The sequence below is a fragment of the Entelurus aequoreus genome, linkage group LG24, assembly GCF_033978785.1.
Source record: "Entelurus aequoreus isolate RoL-2023_Sb linkage group LG24, RoL_Eaeq_v1.1, whole genome shotgun sequence".
NCBI lineage: Eukaryota > Metazoa > Chordata > Actinopteri > Syngnathiformes > Syngnathidae > Entelurus > Entelurus aequoreus.
Window position 1 is genome coordinate 22,446,879 of NC_084754.1, and position 24,701 is coordinate 22,471,579.

The 24,701-nt window shown below is 41.6% G+C and overlaps 1 protein-coding gene across 1 annotated transcript in view; it reads right to left on the bottom strand.

Moving 5' to 3' along the window:
• The window catches only part of nr1h4 (nuclear receptor subfamily 1, group H, member 4), a 52,112-nt gene that overhangs the window by 15,976 nt on the left and 11,435 nt on the right, over positions 1-24,701 (bottom strand). The window contains exons 3-6 of the mRNA XM_062035511.1: positions 19,187-19,564; positions 2,246-2,386; positions 2,010-2,143; positions 71-163 (exon numbers count right to left, since the gene is read on the bottom strand). Coding sequence (XP_061891495.1) covers positions 71-163; positions 2,010-2,143; positions 2,246-2,386; positions 19,187-19,564 — 746 coding nt within the window. The remainder of the gene's footprint in view (positions 1-70; positions 164-2,009; positions 2,144-2,245; positions 2,387-19,186; positions 19,565-24,701) is intronic.

Here is a 24,701-nt window from a genome sequence, read left to right on the forward strand (position 1 = left end):
GTGTGTTAAATTGTCACGTGTCGTTGTTCAATGTGTTTTTTTTTTAAAAAAAAGCACAAATGTAATGTACCAGTTTTTTGGTCACTTCTTGAGGAATTTGATGCCTGTCGTAAGCTTCTACAATAGCCTTCACAAATGTCTGCTGCTCTCTAGTAAGTTTTTCCTGGATAAGAAGATAGGGGGAAAAAAAGTGCCTTTGTAATTATTTCAAGCCAAGTTTACGCACAGTTTTAGTCAAAAACTCAGTCAAGCCGTGCTAGGCGCACCATTGTTTGCTAAAGTATGAAAGATTCCATGCATAAATCAATGAAATATATACATCTGTAAACTGTAGGGCTGTCTTTGACAAAGGATTTTCATAGTCAAATCTAATTTGTTAGATTTTGCTTATAGTCGACGATCAATCCTTTTTTTTACTTTTCCAGAGACAAAGAGATTGTAATGTTTTTTCCTTATTTAGGATTTTGCACATTAATAAACAATCTGCTGTTCATACTGTAAATGAGCTAAATTATAGCATTTTCATCTGTCGTCCACCTTATCAGCGTGGGCTGCACAGGGAGCAAGGTGGGTGAAGTGTCTTGCCCAAGGACACAATGGCAGTAACTAGGATTAATCATTCAATCAAGCTTTACTTATATAGCCCTTTTCGTACACAGGCAAGTGACAAGACAAAGTGCTTTACACCAAAAAAAAAGAAAGAGGAGAAGAAAACACATACGCACAAAAGTGTACACACAGCACTATTGACAATAACAAAATATGGCATGGCACTGAGGTTTGAGAACAAACGCCGCCTTAGAGGCATTAACACTAGAGAATAACTTAAAATTATGCCATCTAAAAATATTTTAAGAAAGATGTAAAAATAAAATATAAATAATAGACTAACAAATAAATAAAACATCACATTGAGTGAATAATAGTAGTAATAATAACAATAAATAAAATGGAAAATAAAAATCCAAATAAAAAACCTAAGAAGAGTTTAACATGATCAGTAAAAAGCCTGATTAAAAAGGTGTACCTTTAACCTTTTTATTTTATTTTTTTAAAAATATCAACTGTTTCTGCAGTCCTGAGGCTCTCCGTCGAGATGTTCCAGAGGTAGGAGTCATAGTGGCTAAATGGCGCTTCACTAGTGTGGGTCTTTGTTCCGGTATTTAGTAAAGATAAAAGTTTGTTGCAAGGGGACCTCAGGAGGGTTGATATGGAGCAGGCCATTAAGCTATTTATAAACTAATAATATAACTTTGAAATAAACCCTGAAGCGGATGGGGAACCAATGAAGCAAATTTAAAACTGGTGTAATGTGTGCCCGTCGTTTGGTCCCTGTCAGCACTGTGAAGCTGAGTTTTGTAATAATTTAAAATAATAGTTGAGAGTTGTAATATTATTTTTGGGGAGACAAAAGAGCAGGGTTTCACAATACTCTAAACGACAGGAAACTAAAACATGCATTAGCACCTCCGTGTTGGCTTGAAAGAGAAACGGGCAGACTCTGGCTATGTTCTTAAGATGATAAAAACCTATTTTTGTAATTTTTTGATATGTGGGATAAAAAAGTCAGCTTGGAGTCAAAAATCTCACCCAGATCTTTTATGGATTGCGTTGGTTTAAAATCTTGTAATTTTGGTAAAAGTTTCTCCTTCTGCCCTGTGAAAAAGGCTGGAGTCACAGCCGAAAATGTAAGCAGGTTAGAGTTAACTATTACTCTCGAAAAACAGTTTGTTTGCACACAAGAATCTTTTACTAATATTCAAAAAATTATGAACGCAAATTGATTTATCCTCCTAACACGACTGCTGTACGTGAGGGGCCTAAGCAGGTATTTGCCTCCCTTTGTGGTTGATTGTCGAATCAGACTCTTTTGAATCGAAACTATTCAAAGACAGCCCTAGAAAACTGTAATAATTTAGTAAGGAAATTTGAAAATATGTCTGAAAAAGATTTATTGGAGGAAATGATTGATACAAACATTTGATTTGGATTTGGTGTACGTAAAATACCTTTGACAGTTTGGTGGTAGACGTGACTTGTTTGTTGTCTACCCCCTCTGTCTCGTCTCCGGTCGACTGTCCTGGGGAGGCCTTGGTGTTTTTCCGCAACCTTTTGGATTTACATTGGATCTCTGTAAGCAGGCCTGCAGCCAACATTAAACGCAAAAATTAATCAGGTTACAGTTGTAGAGTTTGTAACATTTAAAATACGTCATTTTGATGGCTACCAAACATTTGACACTCACATTCTGCCAACATGCCCATCTCCTTGCATTTCCTTAGTCGGCATTCCTGGCATTTCCTCCGCATATACATGTCCATCTCACAGTTTCCGCCATTTTTGCACTTGTACACCGCATTCTTTGTTATGCTCCGTCTGAAGAAACCTTTCCCATGGTAGTCAAAAGAAGACAGTGTGGTAAAGGCATGCATGCATTTTGCAAAAACACAATACATAATAAACACCAATGTAACTGTTTAGTATGACTGCTTTTTAAAATGGGAATGTCATGTAAATTTTTAGTAAAGACTGGGCAACACAAACTTTACAATAAGGCAGTTGAGCAGGGGTGTCTAAATCTTTTCCAGCAAAAGCCGCATAAGGAAAAATTAAAAGGATGCTGGGTTGGCCACTTTGATATATTTTGCACATACATTTTTTTAAAACCAATCCAATGTACTGTAGGTCAATATATGGACAACTGTGGAGGTTGGATGCAGAGGATTTGCAGCCCGTTCCTTGGTCAGAGCCTTCAGCAGTTTGGGCTTCGATGGAGAGAGAAAGAGGAGAGCCATCCGCAGTACCACCGAAGCGGCGGAAAGGGCCTCGAGATGGTTGTGGCTCAAAAGAGGAGATCCTTGGAGTCATGGTAGCTAGCGAGCCATCTGGACACAAGCTGGGGGATTTGATCACCCCCGGTTGGGTCGCTTGGAGGAGGGCGTATGACCAGTTGAGAGACCCGAAACGCCCGGTGAATCCAAGAGGTCACTGAGGATGTGTCCAGACTAAGCATCAGTAGATGTATGTACACAGCGAATACCCTGAGCGATCAGTGACAGCCAGGAAAGACTGGATGACAACCATGAAGAGTGTGGTGACTACTGGAGAGTCAGTGACAGCCCGGAGAGACGGCAACCGGGGCAGAAAGGGTCGGCACCCCAATTTGCATCCTCTGTGAGGAGGAACCCAACCAAGCTACGATGAACCTAAAGGAAAAATACCCCCAGGGGAGCCCGAGAGGGGGGGAGGATGAGCACCCCAGTCGGACGGACTTAACGTTAACAGACCTAGGCAACGGACAAACGACTATGAGCGCGCAGTGTACATGCGGTAAAGTCTGCAAGAACATCCATGGCTTAAAGATCCACCAAGCGAGGAAGAAGTGCCTGATGGGAGCAGCAGCAACACAACGCACAGGTGTTACACCTGGTGAGACGCAGGAGGTGCCAGGCCCGGAGTCACCCCATAGTGCCCAGAACCTCCATGTGTTGCAAACTGCTCCCTCGAGCATCAAGTCTGAACGGAGGCGGATCAAGTGGCCTGCAGCTAGCATGACCTCACTCTGGAAGCAACTCGATGACGATGTCGACCAAATTCTGGAGGCAACGGCGAAGGGAGAAGCCGACGGGAAGCTGCAAGCTATGACAACAATCATTGTCAGCATTGCAGCTGAACGGTTCGGCGAGGAGGAGAAGAGAAGCTCCGGAACCACATACTCAAAGAACCACAGAGCTATAAGGATCCATAACATTAGGCAGGAGATGAAAGCGCTGAAGTTCCAGTACAAGGCGGCAGGACATGAGGAACGCACTGGCCTGGCCCAGCTGATGTGCATCCTTCGTAAAAAGATCAGAATTCTCCGTCGGGCAGAGTGGCATCGGAGGCGGCGACGCGAGAGGGCACGTAAACGTGCTGCTTTCATCGCTAACCCCTTCAAGTTCATGAAGGATTTGCTGGGACAGAAGCGCAGTGGCAAACTGGCCTCCTCGCAGGAAGACATAGATCAACATCTGAAGCAGACGTACAGTGACCCCGCAAGAGAGCAGGAGTTGGGAGAGTGTAACAACCTCATAGACCCCCCTGAACCACAATTGCAGTTTGATATGTCGGAGCTGCAGCTAAAGGAAGTCAGGGAGGTTGTCTGCAGAGCGAGGGCAAGCTCTGCACCGGTACCGAGCGGCACTTCATACAAAGTGTATAAGAACTGTCCCAAACTCCTGCAGCGTCTGTGGAAAATCCTGTGGGTCTTCTGGAGAAGGGGGAGGATCCCTGAGCAATGGCGAGTGGCGGAAGGGGTATGGATCCCAAAGGAGGAAAACTCCACTCAGCTGGACCAGTTCCGCATCATCTCCCTGCTGTGCATAGAGGCAAAGGTTTTCTTCAGCGCTGTTTCCAAACGACTGTGTACCTACCTGGCAAAGAACCCCTACATCGATACATCTGTCCAGAAAGGCGGCATTTCAGGAATGTCAGAATGTATGGAGCATACCGGTGTGGTGACGCAGCTCATTCATGAGGCTCGAGAGAACAAGGGCAACCTATCAGTACTGTGGCTTGACCTGGCAAACGCATTCGGCTCCATTCCGCACAAGCTCGTTCAACTCACTCTGATGAAACATCATGTACCCAGCAGGTGTAGAGACCGCATTGCTGATTACTACAGCAATTTCATGATGAGGGTCTCTTCCGGACCAACAACATCCAGTTGGCACATAGTGGAGATTGGTATTATCACAGGGTGTACTATCTCTGTGACACTGTTCTCACTAGCCATGAACATGCTCACCAAGTCTGCTGAGCCAGAGTGCAGAGGGCCCCGCACAAATTCCGGACAAAGGCAACCACCCATCAGGGCATTCATGGATGACCTCACAGTCATGACAGAATCAGTTCCAGGCTGCCATTGGATTCTGAAGGGACTTGAAAAGTTGATGGAGTGGGCCCGGATGCGTTTCAAACCCGCCAAATCCAGATCAATGGTGCTGAAGAAGGGGAAGGTGGAGGACAAGTTCCGGTTTAACATAACAGGCACGGCCATTCCAACTATCTCAGAGAAGCCAGTCAAGAGCTTGGGCAAGGTTTTTGACTGCTCTTTGAGAGACACAACCTCCATCCAGTCGACATGCGCTGAGTTGAATGGCTGGCTGAAATCCGTGGACAAGTCAGGCTTACCTGGGAAGTTTAAAGCCTGGATTTACCAGCATGGCATTCTTCCCAGGATCCTGTGGCCCCTCCTCATCTACTCGTTCCCCATCTCGACAGTTGAGATCCTAGAACGGAGGGTCAGCAACCACCTCCGGAGATGGCTGAGACTACCTAAGAGCCTGAGTAGCATTGCACTCTACGGGAACAGCAACAAACTGCAGTTGCCTTTCAAATCCTTGGAGGAGGAATTTAAGGTAACTAGAGCCAGAGAAGTGGTACAGTACAGGGACTCAAGTGATCCGAAGATGGCCAAAGCAGGGATCCAAGTGAGGACTGGCAGGAAATGGAGGGCAGAGGAAGCAGTTCAAGAGGCAGATGCAAGGCTGCGACACAGGAGCCTGGTTGGAGCAGTCACACGGGGTCGAGCTGGGCTAGGATCCTTTCCAACTCCCCAACTGAACACTAGGGGAAGGAAGGCCGACGTCTTGTTCAGGATGAGGTGAGAGCGGCAGTGGAGGAGACAAGAACCTGCAAGGCTGTTGGAATGAAGCAACAGGGAGCTTGGACAAGATGGGACAATGCGGTTGAGAGGAGAGTGACCTGGGCTGAGCTTTGGAAAGCAGAGCCGCAACGCATCAAATTTCTCATCCAGGCAGTGTATGATGTGCTCCCAAGCCCTTCAAACCTGCACACATGGGGCATAGCAGAGACACCAGCATGCCCACTGTGCTCCAAGCGAGGAACCCTGGAACACATCCTCAGTTGCTGTACAAGGGCACTTGGAGATGGAAGGTACAGGTGGAGGCATGACCAAGTCCTGAAGACCATCGCTGAAGCCATTAGCACAGGACTGGCATGGGCAAAACAGTTCCACCCCTCCAAGAAAACCATCGCCTTTGTCAGAGCTGGGGACACGCCAACTCCTGCTGGTAGAACATCAGCAGGCATCCTGACGTCTGCAAAAGACTGGCAGTTGTTGGTGGACCTTGAAAACCAGCTGAAGTTCCCCAGCCACATCGCAGTCACCACCCTGCGACCAGACATTGTCCTTGTGTCTGAGTCCACCAAACAAGCTGTGCTGCTGGACCTGACAGTCCCGTGGGAAGATCGCCTGGAAGAAGCCTTCGAGAGGAAGCTCTCCAAGTATGCGGGACTGGTCAGCGACTGTCAACAGGCTGGTTGGAGAGCAAGGTGTTTCCCTGTGGAGGTTGGATGCAGAGGATTTGCAGCCCGTTCCCTGGTTAGAGCCTTCAGCAGTTTGGGCATCGATGGAGAGAGAAAGAGGAGAGCCATCCGCAGTACCACCGAAGCGGCGGAAAGGGCCTCGAGATGGTTGTGGCTCAAAAGAGGAGATCCTTGGAGTCATGGTAGCTAGCGAGCCGTCTGGACACAAGCCGGGGGATTTGATCACCCCCGGTTGGGTCGCTTGGAGGAGGGCGTATGACCAGTTGAGAGACCCGAAACGCCCGGTGAATCCAAGAGGTCACTGAGGATGTGTCCAGACTAAGCATCAGTAGATGTATGTACACAGTATGCTTAGTTATCTCAACAGGACATTATCGTTGCAGCTTTTTGGTATAGATGACAAAACAAATCAGTGTAACATCTAATAATACATTGCATTAATAATGAATCAAATGTATTTTTACAATATGCCAAAAACCATGCAGAAGACATAACTTTGGACACACTTTTTCACTGTCAAAAAATGTAATGCAATAAATAAAAGGTTATGATTAAATAGAACACAAGATAAATATAGAAGATTATTGTACCAGTGTACAGTATCTACATTAAGGGCCTAAATAAAATGTGCTTAATAACGTGCAAAAAAATAAAACATTACCTGTACTATTAGGTCCTAATCTAGTAAAATCAAAATACCGCACTGTTAAAAATTGTGCTTGCTATTACTGGGGGTGTTGCGGAAAACCTCTTAAGACTGCATGTGCAACTGATAACTGGTGCATGTACTACTGGCTGTGGACATGGAAACACTCATTTACTGCACATCCATGTTATTATGCGATGTTGTTGACCGAGCAGCACAAATCTATAATATGTGCCACTTATTCTGCAATAAAGAATCGCTATCAAGAAGACAAAAACAATTTTTAGCTCATTGATGCGCCCTCCGCATTGTTGGGAAGGACCATCACAACATTGCAGCGCATTATCGGATCCGGAATGATACAAACCCAAGAAAATGGATAAAGTAAGAACTTTTCTCATATAGGAGATATATTATAAAAATAAATTTCCAAAAAAGAAAAAACTAACGGCATTTAAAAAATTACAAAAAATCTAGCAGACAACACCAAAACGCATCAATTTAATCAGCCTCAAGTCATCCAGCAGCTACAAAATTATACAATTATATTGCTGAATATACAATAGGTCTAATATTATAAACCCCAAAACCAGTGAAGTTGGCACGTTGTGTAAATCGTAAATAAAAACAGAATACAATGATTTGCAAATCCTTTTCAACCTATATTCAATTGAATAGACTGCAAAGACAAGATACTTAATGTTGGAACTCGAAAACTTTGTTCTTTTTTTGCAAATATTAGCTCATTTGGAATTTGATGCCTGCAACATGTTTCAAAAAAGCTGGCACAAGTGGCAAAAAAGACTGAGAAAGTTGAGGAATGCTCATCAAACACTTATTTGGAACATCCCAAAGGTGGACAGGCTCATTGGGAACAGGTGGGTGCCATGATTGGGTATAAAAGCAGCTCCCAGGAAATGCTCAGTCATTCACAAACAAGGATGGGGCGCAGGTCACCACTTTGTGAACAAATGCATGAGGAAATTGTTTAAGAACAACATTTCTCAACCAGCTATTGCAAGGAATTTAGGGATTTCACCATCTACGGTCCGTAATATCATCAAAAGGTTCAGAGAATCTGGAGAAATCACTGCACGTAACATTGAATGCCCGTGACCTTGGATCCCTCGGGCGGTACGGCATCAAAAAGTGACATCAGTGTGTAAAGGATATCACCACATGGGCTCAGGAACACTTCAGAAAACCAATGTCAGTAACTCCAGTTCGTCGCTACATCTGTAAATGCCAGTTAAAACTTTACTATGCAAAGCGAAAGCCACTTATCAACAACACCCTGAAACGCTACTGGCTTCGTCTAAGATGAACTGATGCAAAGTGGAAAAGTGTCCTGTGGTCTGACGAGTCCACATTTCAAATTGTTTTTGGAAACTGTGGACGTCGTGTCCTCTGGAACACAGAGGAAAAGAACCATCCGGATTGATATAGGTGCAAAGTGTAAAAGGCAGCATGTGTGATGGTATGGGGGTGTATTAGTGCCCAAGACATGGGTAACTTACACATCTGTGAAGGCACCATTAATGCTGAAAGGTGCATACAGGTTTTGGAGCAACATATGTTGCCATCCAAGCAACGTTATCATGGACGCCCCTGCTTATTTCAGCAAGACAATGCCAAGCCACGTGTTACAACAGCGTGGCTTCATAGTAAAAGAGTGCGGGTACTAGACTGGCCTGCCTGTAGTCCAGACCTGTCTCCCATTGAAAATGTGTGGCGCATTATGAAACCTAAAATACCACGATGGAGACCCCGGACTGTTGAACAATTTAAGCTGTACATCCACCAAGAATGGGAAAGAATTCCACCTGAACAGCTTCAAAAATTGGTCTCATCAGTTCCCAAACGTTTACTGAGTGTTGTTAAAAGGAAAGGCCATGTAACACAGTGGTAAAAATGCCCCTGTGACTACATGTTTGCAATGTGTTGCTGCCATTAAATTCTAAGTTAATGATTATTTGCAAAGAAAAAGAAAGTTTCTCAGTTCGACCATTAAATATCTTCTCTTTGCAGTCTATTCATTTGAATTTAAGTTGAAAAAAATTTGCGAATCATTGTATTCTATTTGTGTGTGTGTGTGTGTGTGTGTGTGGGTGTGTGAATGTGTGTGTGTATTTTTATTATAGTTCAAGTGGTTCAACTTTTTACAGGAAAATAGTCTAATGAAACTGGTCTGATCAAAAATGATAACCTAATATTTTGTTGCACAACCTTTTGGAGTGATTACTATATTGCAGTCATTGTTACCTTTTTTTAGATATTAAAATAAGTTTACCAAATACCTTGTAGGTGTATGGTGTTTAAGAACAATGATAATCAATTAAAAATACAGTACACAAACGAGGGAACATTATCATGTGAACGACTCCCCCTATTCTAATTATGTCCCTGCAACAATGTGAATCCCAATAGCACCTTTCCTGGCGGCCTTTTATGAGGGGCCGTTAGGGACATTATTCAGAATTACCTCTTACATACACTACTGAAATGCTCTCACATAAACAACTGAAATCTTTTTCTCTCACACACCCTACTGAAACACTCTTATAAACACTACTGAAATGCTCTTACATATACTACTGAAACACTCTTATAAACACTACTGAAACACTCTTATAAACACTACTGAAACACTCTTATAAACACTACTGAAATGCTCTTACATACACTACTGAAACACTCTTATAAACACTACTGAAACACTCTTATATACACTACTGAAACACTCTTATAAACACTACTGAAATGCTCTTACATACACTACTGAAATGCTCTTATAAACACTACTGAAACACTCTTATAAACACTACTGAAACACTCTTATAAACACTACTGAAACACTCTTACAAACACTACTGAAACACTCTTATAAACACTACTGAAACACTCTTATAAACACTACTGAAACATTCTTACATACACTACTGAAACACTCTTATAAACACTACTGAAATGTTTTTGTCTCAAGCACACACCTGGAATTATTTTTCACTAGTATGTATAAACGGATTTCACCTGTGTGTGTGTGTGCTTTTTACACGTGCGTGTGAGGGACAACAATTTCAGTAATATGTGTGCAAAGATTTCAGTTATGTGTATGAGCGCATCTTACCATTGTGTATACGAGCATTTTACCACTATGTGTAAGAGCATCTTACTAGTTTGTGTGAGCGATGTTGCATTCCGGTTCCGGTATAATCCCCGCCCCTTTTCAGACAAGTTTATTTTTATTTTTTTCAAAGCCAAGTTGCGGACAAAATGTCTGCCGATAAGTAGCTTAACCGAGGCGGGAGCTCCACTTCATAATTTGAGGGCTTCAGCGGAGAATATAAGAACACTTTCAATGCAACAAGGGTCGGGCTGCAGCCATGGGTCTCCCCCGCAGGACGCGGCACCTGAGCGGCCACACAGCGGTGCCTTTCTCCTCCCGACAGCCAAGCAGCCTGGAGCACTTGTTCCATTGCGAGTTTGCACCGCACACATGCAACGTTTCAGTTCATGGACATCGGGGAAAAAGGAGGAAAAGGTAATTAGACAATATTTATTTCTAAATGATTGTTGAATCACACGAAATGTAAGACAACATGGCATTGCCGCTCAGGCAAATCATATTGTCTACAAATGCATTTCCCTGTATGACATATATTGTCTTAACTGTTTTCATGTGATCTGATTGTTACATTCTTATTTCAGAGTCACCACACAGCTGCATGACCATTTCAACAAAGATGGAATAAACAACCTCTGGATTCATGGAACTTCTCTGCACACAAATATATTAATTGGAATATTCAATAAATTTCACATAAACATATTAAATATCCTTTTTTTTTTTTTTTTGCTCAAAAAAGTTTCCCTATGCCTTATTATTTATATACTTTTCAATGCTTCTTGCACACAAATATATTAATTGGAATATTCAATAAATTTCACATAGAAACATTGTGAATATTATTTTCAAGCAGTGTGTTGAAAACAACCTTTTTTGGCTCAGAATGGTTCCTTATGTCTCATTATTCATATACTTCCAATACTTGTCGGTGTGTAATTCCAGACATAGATGTAAACATTAATGAGACAACAATGAACATTTTTCAACAAGTGAACCCACTTGAAAATGATGGCAACTATGGAATAGACATTTTCACTTCAATTCTGCACTTTATTCAGTGGACAACATGGGAATTATAAGGTTTGTTAAAATGTTTTCTTCACTTGTGCAGTGTATTCTGTGAATTAACATTTTGTTTAAACATTTTGTAAAAAATAAATAAATAAGGAACCTGTTATACAGACCTGTATGAAGTTGCCCACTTTATTATTGCAAATATCAAAATAACACTGCAATATGTTTGTGCTGTGAACATTTATGTTTCTACGGTTGAGGTTTTTAAGTTATTTTATGTTCTGACTAGTAATGTCATTCAGCCCCCACCACCACACACACTTTGTCAAAATCTCCCCAAACTTGTCCCAAACACTTGTGATACACACTTTTTTTGTCTTATGATTATTTTATTTAGGTTAGGGGCTAGGTGTATAATTTTAGACAAACAATATCTAGTGTCTGACTACAAGAAGCATTGAAAAGTATATAAATAATAAGGCATAGGGAACCTTTTTTGAGCAAAAAAAAAAAAAGGATATTTAATATGTTTATGTGAAATTTATTGAATATTCCAATTAATATATTTGTGTGCAGAGAAGTTCCATGAATCCAGAGGTTGTTTATTCCGTCTTTGTTGAAATGGTCATGCAGCTGTGTGGTGACTCTGAAATAAGAATGTAACAATCAGATCACATGAAAACAGTTAAGACAATATATGTCATACAGGGAAATGCATTTGTAGACAATATGATTTGCCTGAGCGGCTAGGGGACACCAAAAAATGAATTAAAAAAGACAGATTGAAAATAATAATACAAAAAAAAAAATTGTTTACCAGCAGGCCGGATGTTGGACTTTGGCGGGCCGTAGTTTGGGGACCCCTTATCTAGTCGATAGAAAAGCGCTAAATAAATGTAATCCATTATCATTAGTATATGATTAGCTACTGACGTAACACGACGTGACTCACATTTCGACATGTTACCATTGTAGCTCACTACAATGCCATGTTGTCTTACATTTCGTGTGATTCAACAATCATTTAGAAATAAATAATGTCTAATTACCTTTTCCTCCTTTTGCCCCGATGTCCATGAACTGAAACGTTGCATGTGTGCGGTGCAAACTCGCAATGGAACGAGTGCTCCAGGCTGCTTGGCTGTCGGGAGGAGAAAGGCACCGCTGTGTGGCCGCTCAGGTGCCGCGTCCTGCGGGGGAGACCCATGGCTGCAGTCCGACCCTTGTTGCATTGAAAGTGTTCTTATATTTTCCGCTGAAGCCCTCAAATTATGAAGTGGAGCTCCCGCCTCGGTTAAGCTACTTGTCGGCAGACATTTTGTCCGCAACTTGGCTTTAAAAAAAATAAAAATAAACTTGTCTGAAAAGGGGCGGGGATTATACCGGAACCGGAATGCAACATCGCTCACACACACAAGTAAGATGCTCTTACACACAGTGGTAAAATGCTCGTATACACAATGGTAAGATGCGCTCATACACATAACTGAAATCTTTGCACACATACTACTGAAATTGTTGTCCCTCACATGCACGTGTAAAAAGCACACACACACACACACACACACAGGTGAAATCCGTTTATACATACTAGTGAAAAATAATTCCAGGTGTGTGTGTGTGTGTGCGTGTGACAAAAACATTTCAGTAGTGTTTCTAAGAGTGTTTCAGTAGTGTATGTAAGAATGTTTCAGTAGTGTTTATAAGAGTGTTTCCGTAGTGTTTATAAGAGTGTTTCAGTAGTGTTTATAAGAGTGTTTCAGTAGTGTTTATAAGAGTGTTTCAGTAGTGTTTATAAGAGTGTTTCAGTGGTGTTTATAAGAGTGTTTCAGTAGTGTTTATAAGAGAATTTCAGTAGTGTTTATAAGAGTGTTTCAGTAGTGTTTATAAGAGTGTTTCAGTAGTGTTTATAAGAGTGTTTCAGTAGTGTTTATAAGAGCATTTCAGTAGTGTTTATAAGAGTGTTTCAGTAGTGTTTATAAGAGTGTTTCAGTAGTGTTTATAAGAGTGTTTCAGTGGTGTTTATAAGAGTGTTTCAGTAGTGTTTATAAGAGCATTTCAGTAGTGTTTATAAGAGTGTTTCAGTAGTGTTTATAAGAGTGTTTCAGTAGTGTTTATAAGAGTGTTTCGGTAGTGTTTATAAGAGCATTTCAGTAGTGTTTATAAGAGTGTTTCAGTAGTGTATATAAGAGTGTTTCCGTAGTGTTTATAAGAGTGTTTCAGTAGTGTATGTAAGAGCATTTCAGTAGTGTTTATAAGAGTGTTTCAGTAGTGTATATAAGAGTGTTTCAGTAGTGTTTATAAGAGTGTTTCAGTAGTGTATGTAAGAGCATTTCAGTAGTGTTTATAAGAGTGTTTCAGTAGGGTGTGTGAGAGAAAAACATTTCAGTTGTTTATATGAGAGCATTTCAGTAGTGTATGTAAGAGCATTTCAGTAGTGTTTATAAGAGTGTTTCAGTAGTGTGTATAAAAGAAAAAGATTTCAGTTGTTTATGTGAGAGCATTTCAGTAGTGTATGTAAGAGGTAATTCTGAATAATGTCCCTAACGGCCCCTCATAGCCTTTACTCACTCACTCACTCACTCACTCACTCACTCACAAACACACACACACACGCACACGCACAGCAATAACTTTGAAACAGTTATTGGACATTGTGACATAGAACATTCGGAACAATGACATGCACTATTGCAATGGAGCTCATGTTACTCTTGTATTGTACCGCAGAAAGTTGAGAGGAAACCTAATCTATTCTATTCTATTCAACTTGACAGCAGCATCAGACAGAGACGAGGTACCTGAACCTATTCTTAGTCACATGGTAAGACAGGTAAGCTGCAGAGATCCTTCTATTGTCTGACATTGCAGTGTACAATTACCTTTACACATACAATCATTTATGCTGCAAATATTTCTGTTTTGTGTAAATAAGGTAAATAGTAGCTTAGTTTTCATTAGTAATTTTTTCCAAAAGGTCCGACAAAGGCCGAATCACATAAAACTTAAAGCAATTTTTCCCATAAGTAATAATCGAAATAATGTCAGGTTCTGTTGGTCTTGAACCGCAAGATGCATAGATGGCAGGCGTAGCACAGGTAAACATGACCTTAATGCCAAAAGGACATAGTGCAACTGGGAAGTGCACAAGCATGGAACATTGAAACAAGAAACAAATCATCGAGCCCAGGCTGAAGGGCGAGGCCGGCTTAAATAGCAAAGCCTGATTGGCAACTGCAACCAGGTGTGCCAGGCTGCCAGTCAGGGACAGGTGAGGGAAACGAGCGCTCAGGGAGACATGCAGGAAGTGGAACTAAAATAAAGGACAGACAGTAAACACAAACTAAGGAAACATAACAAGACGTGAATGTGACAGATCGTCACAAATAATCCTTTTGTGAAAATATTTATAATTTTACATGCAGAAATGTTTTTGAATATTTTAGGATTTAAATGGATAAATTAACAAAAAATATATTTCTTACTATCTTAAAGACTTGTTGGCAAAGACAGTGCTGAACGCCTGAGAGGAGAGAAAGGAGGGGAGGGCATAGCCACACGGACGCCACATTTGTACTTTGCAAGTTCTTCTTAAGTTTAATAGTGTTTCTTACCTTTTTTATCAAAGTGATCACACTTGCAACTCTCATTGGCCCTATGGTGGCTTATTTTGCAGCTGTGCTCAATAAAAAGTATAGAGTATAGATTCTTTGTTTGGGTGCTTGATAGAGATGTCCGATAATGGCTTTTTTGCCGATATCCGATATTCCGATATTGTCCAACTCTTAATTACCGATTCCGATATCAACCGATACCGATATACTGTATACAGTCATGGAATTAACACATTATTATGCCTAATTTTGTTGTGATGCCCCACTGGATGCATTAAACAATGTAACAAGGTTTTCCAAAATAAATCAACTCAAGTTATGGAAAAAAATGCCAACATGGCACTGCCATATTTATTATTGAAGTCACAAAGTGCATTATTTTTTTTTAACATGCCTCAAAACAGCAGCGTGGAATTTGGGACATGCTTTCCCTGAGAGAGCATGAGGAGGTTGAGGTGGGCGGGGTTGGGGGTGGCAGTCTGAGGTCGGGGGAGGGGGGTAGGGGGTTTGTATATTGTAGTGTCCCGGAAGAGTTAGTGCTGCAAGGGGTTCTGGGTATTTGTTCTGTTGTGTTTATGTTGTGTTACGGTGCGGATGTTCTCCCGAAATGTGTTTGTCATTCTTGTTTGGTGTGGGTTCACAGTGTGGCGCTTTTTTGTAACAGTGTTAAAGTTGTTTATACGGCTACCCTCAGTATGACCTGTATGGCTGTTGACCAAGTATGCTTTGCATTCGTGTGAAAAGCCGTGGATATTATGTGACTGGGCCGGCACGCAAAGGAAGTACCTTTAAGGTTTATTGGCGCTCTGTACTTCTCCCTACGCCCGTGTACATAGCGCCGTTTTAAAAAGTCACACATTTTTCTTTTTGAAACCGATACCGATAATTTCCGATAATCATTTTAAAGCATTTATTGGCCGATAATATCGACAGTCCGATATTATCGGACATCTCTAGTGCTTGATGGGTGGAATGATACAGACCAATTAGTTATGGGAAATGTTTGGCAGTACGATAACCAAGGATATGAAAACCGAGGCGAAACTTTTAGCGAAAATGTTTTATCAAAAGGTCCGGTGGCCATGGATGAAGTGCTGGCTGTCCAGAGTCGGGACCCGAGGTGGACCGCTCGCCTGTGCATCGGTTGGGGACATCTCTGCGCTGCTGACCCGTCTCCGCTCGGGATGGTCTCCTGCTGGCCCCACTATGGACTGGACTCTCACTATTATGTTAGATCCACTATGGACTGGACGTTCACAATATTATGCTAGACCCACTTGACGTCCATTGCACCAGTCTCCTAGAGAGAGAGAGAGGGGGGGGGGGGGGGGGGGGTCACCCTCATCTGCGGTCCTCTTCAATGACATCCCACTGGGTTGTGAGTTTTTCCTTTCCCTTATGTGGGCTCTGAACCGAGGATATCATTGTGGCTTGTGCAGCCCTTTGAGACACTTGTGATTTAGGGCTATATAAATAAACATTGAATGATTGATTGATTAACTGGTGGTCACACCGGAACACAGCTGGGCCAACCACACAGGAGGGAGACGTCGGTACCAACGCGGGAAGGAGCCTCAGAGGGCGAGTCACAGGAAAAAGCCAGTGGCGAAGAAGTACGTCCATCCATGAACAGGAGCACTAAGAATGATTAGCCGACGTCTCCCAGCTGCCACTACTCAGCTTAAATAGCCCTGATGTAGATAGTGGACGGTGTGCCCAAAATCAGTGCCACCTGTGGATCGTCAGACTGTTGGACGATAGAGACGCTTAATGGACGCCTCCTGGTGGCTTACCTGGCTTCTCTGGAAAACGGGGATAGAACTAAGAGAGTAGACGTGGGTCGAGGATAAGACACCTAGAGACCCACGAGGGCTCCTCAGGGCCGTACCCCTCCCAGTCGACCAGGAACTGGAATCCCCTGCCCCTCCTTCTCACATCCAAGATGGCCTTGACTGAGAATGCCACCTTGGCCCGCTCTATTGCAAAAGTCGCAGCTTGCAGCTCAAAGTGGATCTCGCACTGTGTGAGGAACTGCTGTACGTCATCGGTATCCCCCAAGAATCTCTCCGTTCGGGATAGCTGGGAGTAGCCGACCGGCGCTGCTGAAGCCTAGACCGGCGTCTGGGCCACACTGGAGACGGAATCAGCCCCAGGTTTAGGCTGAGTGCGAGCAAGCAGAGTGTTGAGGCGGTAGGTCAGGCTGACAACAAGCTATCCATACACTTGGGTAAAACAGAATCCATCCTGTTTGGGTCCCACATCAAACTTAAGAAAGTCAATGACTTCACCATAAAAGTAGGTGACATTGTTATCACCAGGAAAGATGAGGTCACCTACCTAGGTTCCATTCTAGAGGCTAACCTTTCCTGTGATAAAATGGCAACCAAGGTAATCAAAAAGGTTAACCAACTAACGAGATTTCTCTACAGAATTTCCTCTCTGGTCAACAAAAGCACCTTGAGGATTCTGGCGGGAACTCTCGTTTAACCCTTTTTCGATTACGCATGCACCTCCTGGTACCCTAGCACCTCCAAAACCCTCAAATCTAAACTCCAAACATCTCAGAACAAGCTAGTCAGGTTACTTCTAGACCTCCACCCCAGATCCCACCTCACTCCTACCCACTTCTCTAAATTGGGCTGGCTCAAGGTGGAGGACAGAGTTAAACAACTTGCACTGAGCCTAGTCTATAAAATCCGCTACACCTCCCTGATACCGAAGTACATGTCAAACTACTTCCTTAACGTAAATGACCGCCATAACCACAACACCAGGGGGTGCTCCACTAACCACGTTAAACCCAGATTCCGAACTAACAAAGGTCTTAACTCATTCTCTTTCTATGCCAAATCAATGTGGAATGCGCTCCCAACAGGTATAAAAGAAAGGGCATCTCTATCCTCCTTCAAAACCGCAATAAAAGTTCACCTCCAGGCAGCTACAACCCTAAACTAACACCCTCCCCGGATTGCTAATAATCAAATGTAAACAATCAAATGCAGATACTTTTTCTTTTTCTTATGCCTTCTGATCTCTCTCTCTCTCTCTCTCTCTCTCTCTCTCTCTCTCTCTCTCTCTCTCTCTCTCTCTCTCTCTCTCTCTCTCTCTCTCTCTCTCTCTCTCTCTCTCTGTCCTCTACTTGATGTCCATATCCCCCCCCCCTCCACACCCCTGATTGTAAATAATGTAAATAATTCAATGTGATTATCTTATGTGATGACTTTATTATGATGATAGTATATATGATAGTATATATCTGTATCATGAATCAATTTAAGTGGACCCCGACTTAAACAAGTTGAAAAACTTATTCGGGTGTTACCATTTAGTGGTCAATTGTACAGAATATGTACTTTCACTGTGCAACCTACTAACAAAAGTCTCAATCAATCAATCAATCAATTCCATAATGGCATCCTGCCACTCGGCAGGACCTTGTATACCCATGCCCATGTTCTTTAGCTGCTCCTCCTGCTCAGCCAGTCGTTGGGCTTGACAGCATAGAGCCATCTTGATGGGGTCTTTCTCTGCGGGTTCCATCTTTCTGGTCGGTTCCGACTGTTACGATCTCGTATTGTGCGGAACCCAAGATGCAGGAAAAGAGGCCAACGTGCAATTTACAGTCTTTATTCCAAGGAGGAATTAACAAAAAGCGATGGGGGTGAGGGAGGGAGCACACCATGGAAATAACCACCAACCAAGGAAACACAACCCGACGTGAATGTGACAGATCGTCCCAGATAAGAGCCAATACTGTAGCTGAATCTAACAGTGTATGACAGGAATGAAGATTTATTTTGCTATTTATGTAACGCGGTAGCTGTTTGAATAATATGTCAAAATAATACGCAATGGTTAAAAAGCATTGTTTCATAGTAGGAGGTGTTTTTGATACTGTGGTAGGTTCATAAGAGGGTGAAATACTTGATTTATCTGCGACTGTCAATGATCAATGCTGTAATATGCACTTTGCAGTGTTCATACTGAGGACTATACCAATATATAGCTTTCATTTTCACTTTCTAACAAATAAATATCTCAATTAAATATTACACTTGTGACAGTTTTAATGTCCATTTTTATTCATCAAAGCATGCAAACGGGCCTGACTGAATAGCTTATGAGTTCTAATGCCCTGTTTGATTTAAAGTCGCAGGTTTCCCTTCCCACTGTGAATGTGAGTGTGGATATTGTAATATGAAGTCTGCCTCTGTTCCAGGTTCTGGCTAATAAGCGGTATAGAAAATTAATAGTACATTGGCAGTGTATTTTAGAATAGGTAAAGGGGAAAGGGCACTGTAATCAGAAAAAATCATATTTCTCTATATAACTACAAGCTCTTATATCAGATCTTATTTGGTTGTGCAGGTGTAAACGACTTCAATCAACCAAACACGAAATAATGAGCACCATTGAGGCTAATTATTTTCCTCAATGCCTGTGATCTTCTCTTACCTTTACATCCCTCACAAGTGAGAGCATTATAGTGGTAGCCAGACGCCTTGTCTCCGCACACGACACATAGCTCCTCCCCTTTGATGCGTCCAGCCTGGGTCATGTGCCGGGTCCTCTTGCACACAGCAGGCACGACGGCGGACACCTCCTCCCTGTCACCGTCATAGCTGTCCTCCGGTGTGGTTTTCCTTAGTTCATATAGGCCAGTGTGAGAGTACCATTCTTCCCCACCGTACTGAGGATAGTAGTTCTGACTGCAGTAGTATGGCGTCGTGGACACAGTCGGCTCCATGTTTGAGTACTGCATGCCCGGGTAGCTGGTGAAAGGCAACATGTCAGGGTCCTGCAGCAGAGAACTGCTCTGATCAGCCAGAATATCTGAAAGAAAAAGAGAAGAAACAACATATACTGTAGATATGTTTAGGTGCATTATACGTTGGTCTTTGGACCATCCATCCATCTATCCATTTACTACCGTTTGTCCCTTTCGGAGTCGCGGGGGGTGCTGGAGCCTATCTCAGCTGCATTCAGACCAACTCTACATTATTTAATCAATGAGAGTATGGGCTAATAGACTCTGTGGGTAACTGTATGCATCCAACTTTATTTTCAAGCGAGTACTCACAATAGGCCATTAGTGGTGTATCGGCCTTTCCAAGCTTACCCAGGTTCTCAACCAAAGGCCGTGGGCTGAGCCAGGACAGGTGGTGCACTTTCATACGTACTTCCGACTACAACTTAAGTTTCTCAAAAAATAGCTTTATTTGCAAAAAAGGTTTTCTTTCCAACAGTCCATCCAAGGTTAACAAAAACAACTTTAACTACATACAAAGTTATAAACAAAACAAAGGCTCAAGTGTTGCATAAGAAGTGGTCAAAAACTGTTTTCACCACCAGTATCTCAACCCGACATTTGTCCAATCAGTTGCACCTGTGCACCCCTATATGCTTTAGTCACAGGTGCTGTAAATGACACACAATGTAAATGACACACAATGTAAATGACGCTTTCTAATTCAATAAATTAACTTAACAATAACAACTTAACAATATATCACAACATTTTCATGGCAATTCAAAAACAAATAATTTAACTTAATAAAACATGCACTACTAGAGAAATACAAAAAACAAAAAGTGGCTACCACAACCATAGTGAGAACATTTTAAGTACAGTAGCACAGTAGGCCTAAGTATTCATTAAACACAACCACAATGACCAACACCAAAGTGCAGTAGCGCAGTAGCAAGCAACAAATAATAAATTTAACTTAACAATATATGCAGGACTACAGAAATATAAATAAGACAAAAATGGCTACCACAAGTGGTATGCTAGTACTAATGCTACTGCAATATACCTGACTTTGTGGAGTATTTCATATTTCAAGCCGTGGCAGCTGACAATTACGCTGCCACACTCCACAGCCAGTTTCATAATAAAGCGGCTTCGTAACTCGGAGCTAACCACTGGAAATATGGAGGCGAGTCATCCAGACATGCCCGTGTTTCTCCTTCTTTCTGTACAGACGCTTGTAAAAATCACACATGAATACCTCAAAAGAAGAAAACGCGCGATTGCAGCTATTTTGGATACAACACATCTCAGACGGCAAGAGAACTTTCGAATGTCCAGGTCAGCTGTGATTCTACTTACCGAAAAACTTTGTCCATTTGTCGAAGGAGAGACAATGAGAATGCGGGCTTCCGTGGATGTGATAAAAAAAAGGTTTGATTGATTGATTGATTGAGACTTTTATTAGTAGGTTGCACAGTGAAGTACATATTCCGTACAATTGACCACTAAATGGTAACACCCGAATAAGTTTTTCAACTTGTTTAAGTCGGGGTCCACTTAAATTGATTCATGATACAGATATATACTATCATATATACTATCATCATAATACAGTCATCACATAAGATAATCACATTGAATTATTTACATTATTTACAATCAGGGGTGTGGAGGGGGGGGGAAGGATATGGACATCAAGTAGTGGACATAGAGAGAGAGAGAGAGAGAGAGAGAGAGAGAGAGAGAGAGAGAGAGAGAGAGAGAGAGAGAGATCAGAAGGCATAAGAAAAAGAAAAAGTATCTGCATTTGATTGTTTACATTTGATTATTAGCAATCCGGGGAGGGTGTTAGTTTAGGGTTGTAGCTGCCTGGAGGTGAACTAGCGCTAGGTGAACTAGTGCCTGGAGGTAGCGTGTGCTTTGTATTACCTGGCCGTCGAGGGAAGACTACGAAAAACGGGGAATGCTTTTGAACTGGCAAAGCAGACTGTATCAGTTATTGTCCGCCATGTATGTCACGGACTCAACGTCTCGGTCCAGAGTATATAAAGTCACCAAACACGAATGGACAATCAAGGTGAAGGCAAGAGAGTGAGGAATGTCTTGACCAGATATCTCGATCTCTAGATTGATGTAAAATGTTCTTTATCACATTGTTTACTTTCACATGGCCATTAAAGATTTGGTTAATTTATGATGGTTCAGGTGTGATTGACCCCACAGCACACTGGATTCCAGTTAATTGAAATACCACAACACTGGATATTGTGCAGATACGTTACATTTAAGAACTTGCACACAAAGTAACACTGGGGGTGACTATGGCGTGCGCATTTTCCGCGCATGCGTACTAGGTCGCGTTGCGCCGGCGGACGGAGGGGGTTAGGGGGTCTTAAACAACCATAGTGTGTGTGTGGACAAGGATAAGGTTAGGTGGGATTTACCCTGGATAACCTTAGTGTAGAAGGGGCCTTATATAATAGCTGTCTATTCTGAGGGTCTGGTGCAGGATCCAAAGTATTTATCCTTAACAATAGGGGACATGCTGTACTGTGGTGCAAAACAACAGTTATTAGGATACAAAACAGTGAAACTTCTGACAGCACAAAATACTTTTCAAAATGTATTTGAACAAAAACCTTAATTGTATTTTATTTATTCTGCATTATTAATATCTTAAGTGAGTTAAGCTCTTCATACTTAAAATGTAAAGCATTAAGCACCAAAAGCACACATCCACAAAACAAACAGTGTCATGTCAATCAACATATTGTAGCTGTCATTATATTAGATACACCCACACAATTTAATGAGCTCCAATGAAGAAATAGTATTAGAAAACATGCTTTTAAAGAGGCTGATATTGCACAGTGTCCATAATGTACTAGATATCGCTAATGCAACACAATTATTTTGGCCTCTTACCTAGAGAACCAGCTCAACAGTATTGTGTGTAAGCGTACAGTAAGTCCATGAATGATTAACTGCTGGCTTGCACAGAGCACACTGTGTCTTTGAAGTGATATGTATCTTGACTCCAAACAACTGTGGTGACCTGTGCAATCTGATACAACAAGGTTAACAATATCGCAACATGCTCACTTGGGATTCCCAAAGCAAGGACGACTTGATATCTTTCTTTCGAAAACTGAGAGTAAATCCTGTATTAGCTGTGATTAGATATTTTAGGTGTTGACATTTGGCATTAAAGAGAGAATAGCATAGTCTTTTGTGGAAAAATGTATAACACTGACCTCTTGAGGACTTGGTCCTGCCCATGGCCATGTCTGGGATGGCAAACACACAGATCATTCTGTGTGTACATACTGTCTGTGTCTCCAACGTGTCATCATGTAGTTGCTGCTAACAAGTCAGCTGTATCTCTTAGAGCAGAAGCTGCCGGTCAGGAACCAAAACAACTTGGAGCTTTCCTGAGACGTCCCAAGGGGCGCAAAGGTTGCTACAGCTACTCATTAACCAGACAAACCCATTTCTTCATTACAAGTAGCTGAATACAATATGAAGACATCGCCAGATCTGAGCATTGGAAGTAGCCGGCCGCTACCGTGTGGCGTGTGTGTGTTTACGAGCCAGCGAACTGGTTCTTTTGCCTAATAAACTCTGCCCTTCATCAATAACACCAGAAAAATCAAAAGTGACTTGATACAAGATTTGAATGAAGACTCTTGCAAAAGACAACAGATGCCTAATTTTGATTAGTACTCTTTACAAAATGTACCACATGCCTAGTTTTGATTAGTACCAAATCTGTTACCCCATTACTATTCATTGAAGTTTGCATTGGTGTAGAACTGCACTGCATTGGTTTGTTACCCCTTTAATGCATAACTAGTAAGACTGTCAAACGATTAGAATATTGCATCGTGATTAATCACATTGCTTACAGCTAAATCTAATTGATAGCAATTAATCACAGATAGATATAATTGTCATCATTAATAAGTGTACCCTAGACAGATAATTTTCAAGTTTTTATTACCATGTCTGGACAATTAGTTTTAATTAAATGATTTAAACATTATGCTTATTTAAACAGCTCAACTCAAAAAGGACTCAAACACGCTTTTAATGACAATAATAAAATAAATGACCTGCAGTGTGTTGGTGTCTTGCCAGATTTAGTATTTTGGAGGAATACAGAGTTTTTATTTCTGCTGTAGGAGCACTTGCATTCAGAGGAGAGGAGCTACACCATGTTTAGATATCAGTTTCACACATTAATAACACAAAAATGTTGATTGTTACGGTCATGGTTTTATTGTCAAAGATGTTTGCTAATGTAATTTGTGATATTTCTAACTGAATAAATACTTCGGATATTCTGTACATTACATGTTGTACAAGTTAATGCTCTTCATGTCGCTGTGTGACAATGTCCTAACCACGTCTATTTATTAACAAATTGTAATATTCAGCCAGCTAAACATTCTATCATTGAGGACTATCAACCAGAACATGTTATAAAAGAATATACACAACATTTCAGCTTGTCAAAACAATCCTCCCCTATTCCTTAACTGATGTACTAGCATTTATTTAAGTAGAAACATTACAAAACATATTTGACAAAGCATGATCGTAATGTAAGACATTTTTATTTTGTTACTGTAGTTAGACAGGATGTAAAGCGTAGCGCTTTTATTTTGAAGCCGGAAGTGTGTTATTGGTTTGAGAAGAGGTGTCTTGACATGTTTTGACATTATAGACGATGTTTTGCAATAAAAAAAAAACATGTTTTGTTATCAATGCACTTTCACTGTATTTCAAACACAGAATGGAAGCTCCACCCACCTCTCTGAATGCAAGCAGGCATTTGCTCCAGTGAAGACGGTTCACGGCGATAAATAGTCTTGTCTTGTTGGGAGAACGACTTGCCATGGCTTTGAATCTGGTATTTCCAAAAATTTAATTTTTTCTTTGTCCATTTCTGCTCGCTATTTTCCCGCCTGTGGCTCATCAGTAATCAGTGAATGCAGCCACATTGTCCCACATTATGGAACGGGCCGAGGGTCAGAAAGGACGCATGCACGTTAATCGTGCATTAAAAAAATGTGTGCGTTATTATCCCATTAACTTTGACAGCCCTGATAACTAGATATTGCAACAAAATATTGGAAACATCTAATACGATGCAGTGCTGTTCTACACAACTACAATTTTCAACATATTTGTGTCAGGAACTCATTTGCCGTTGTT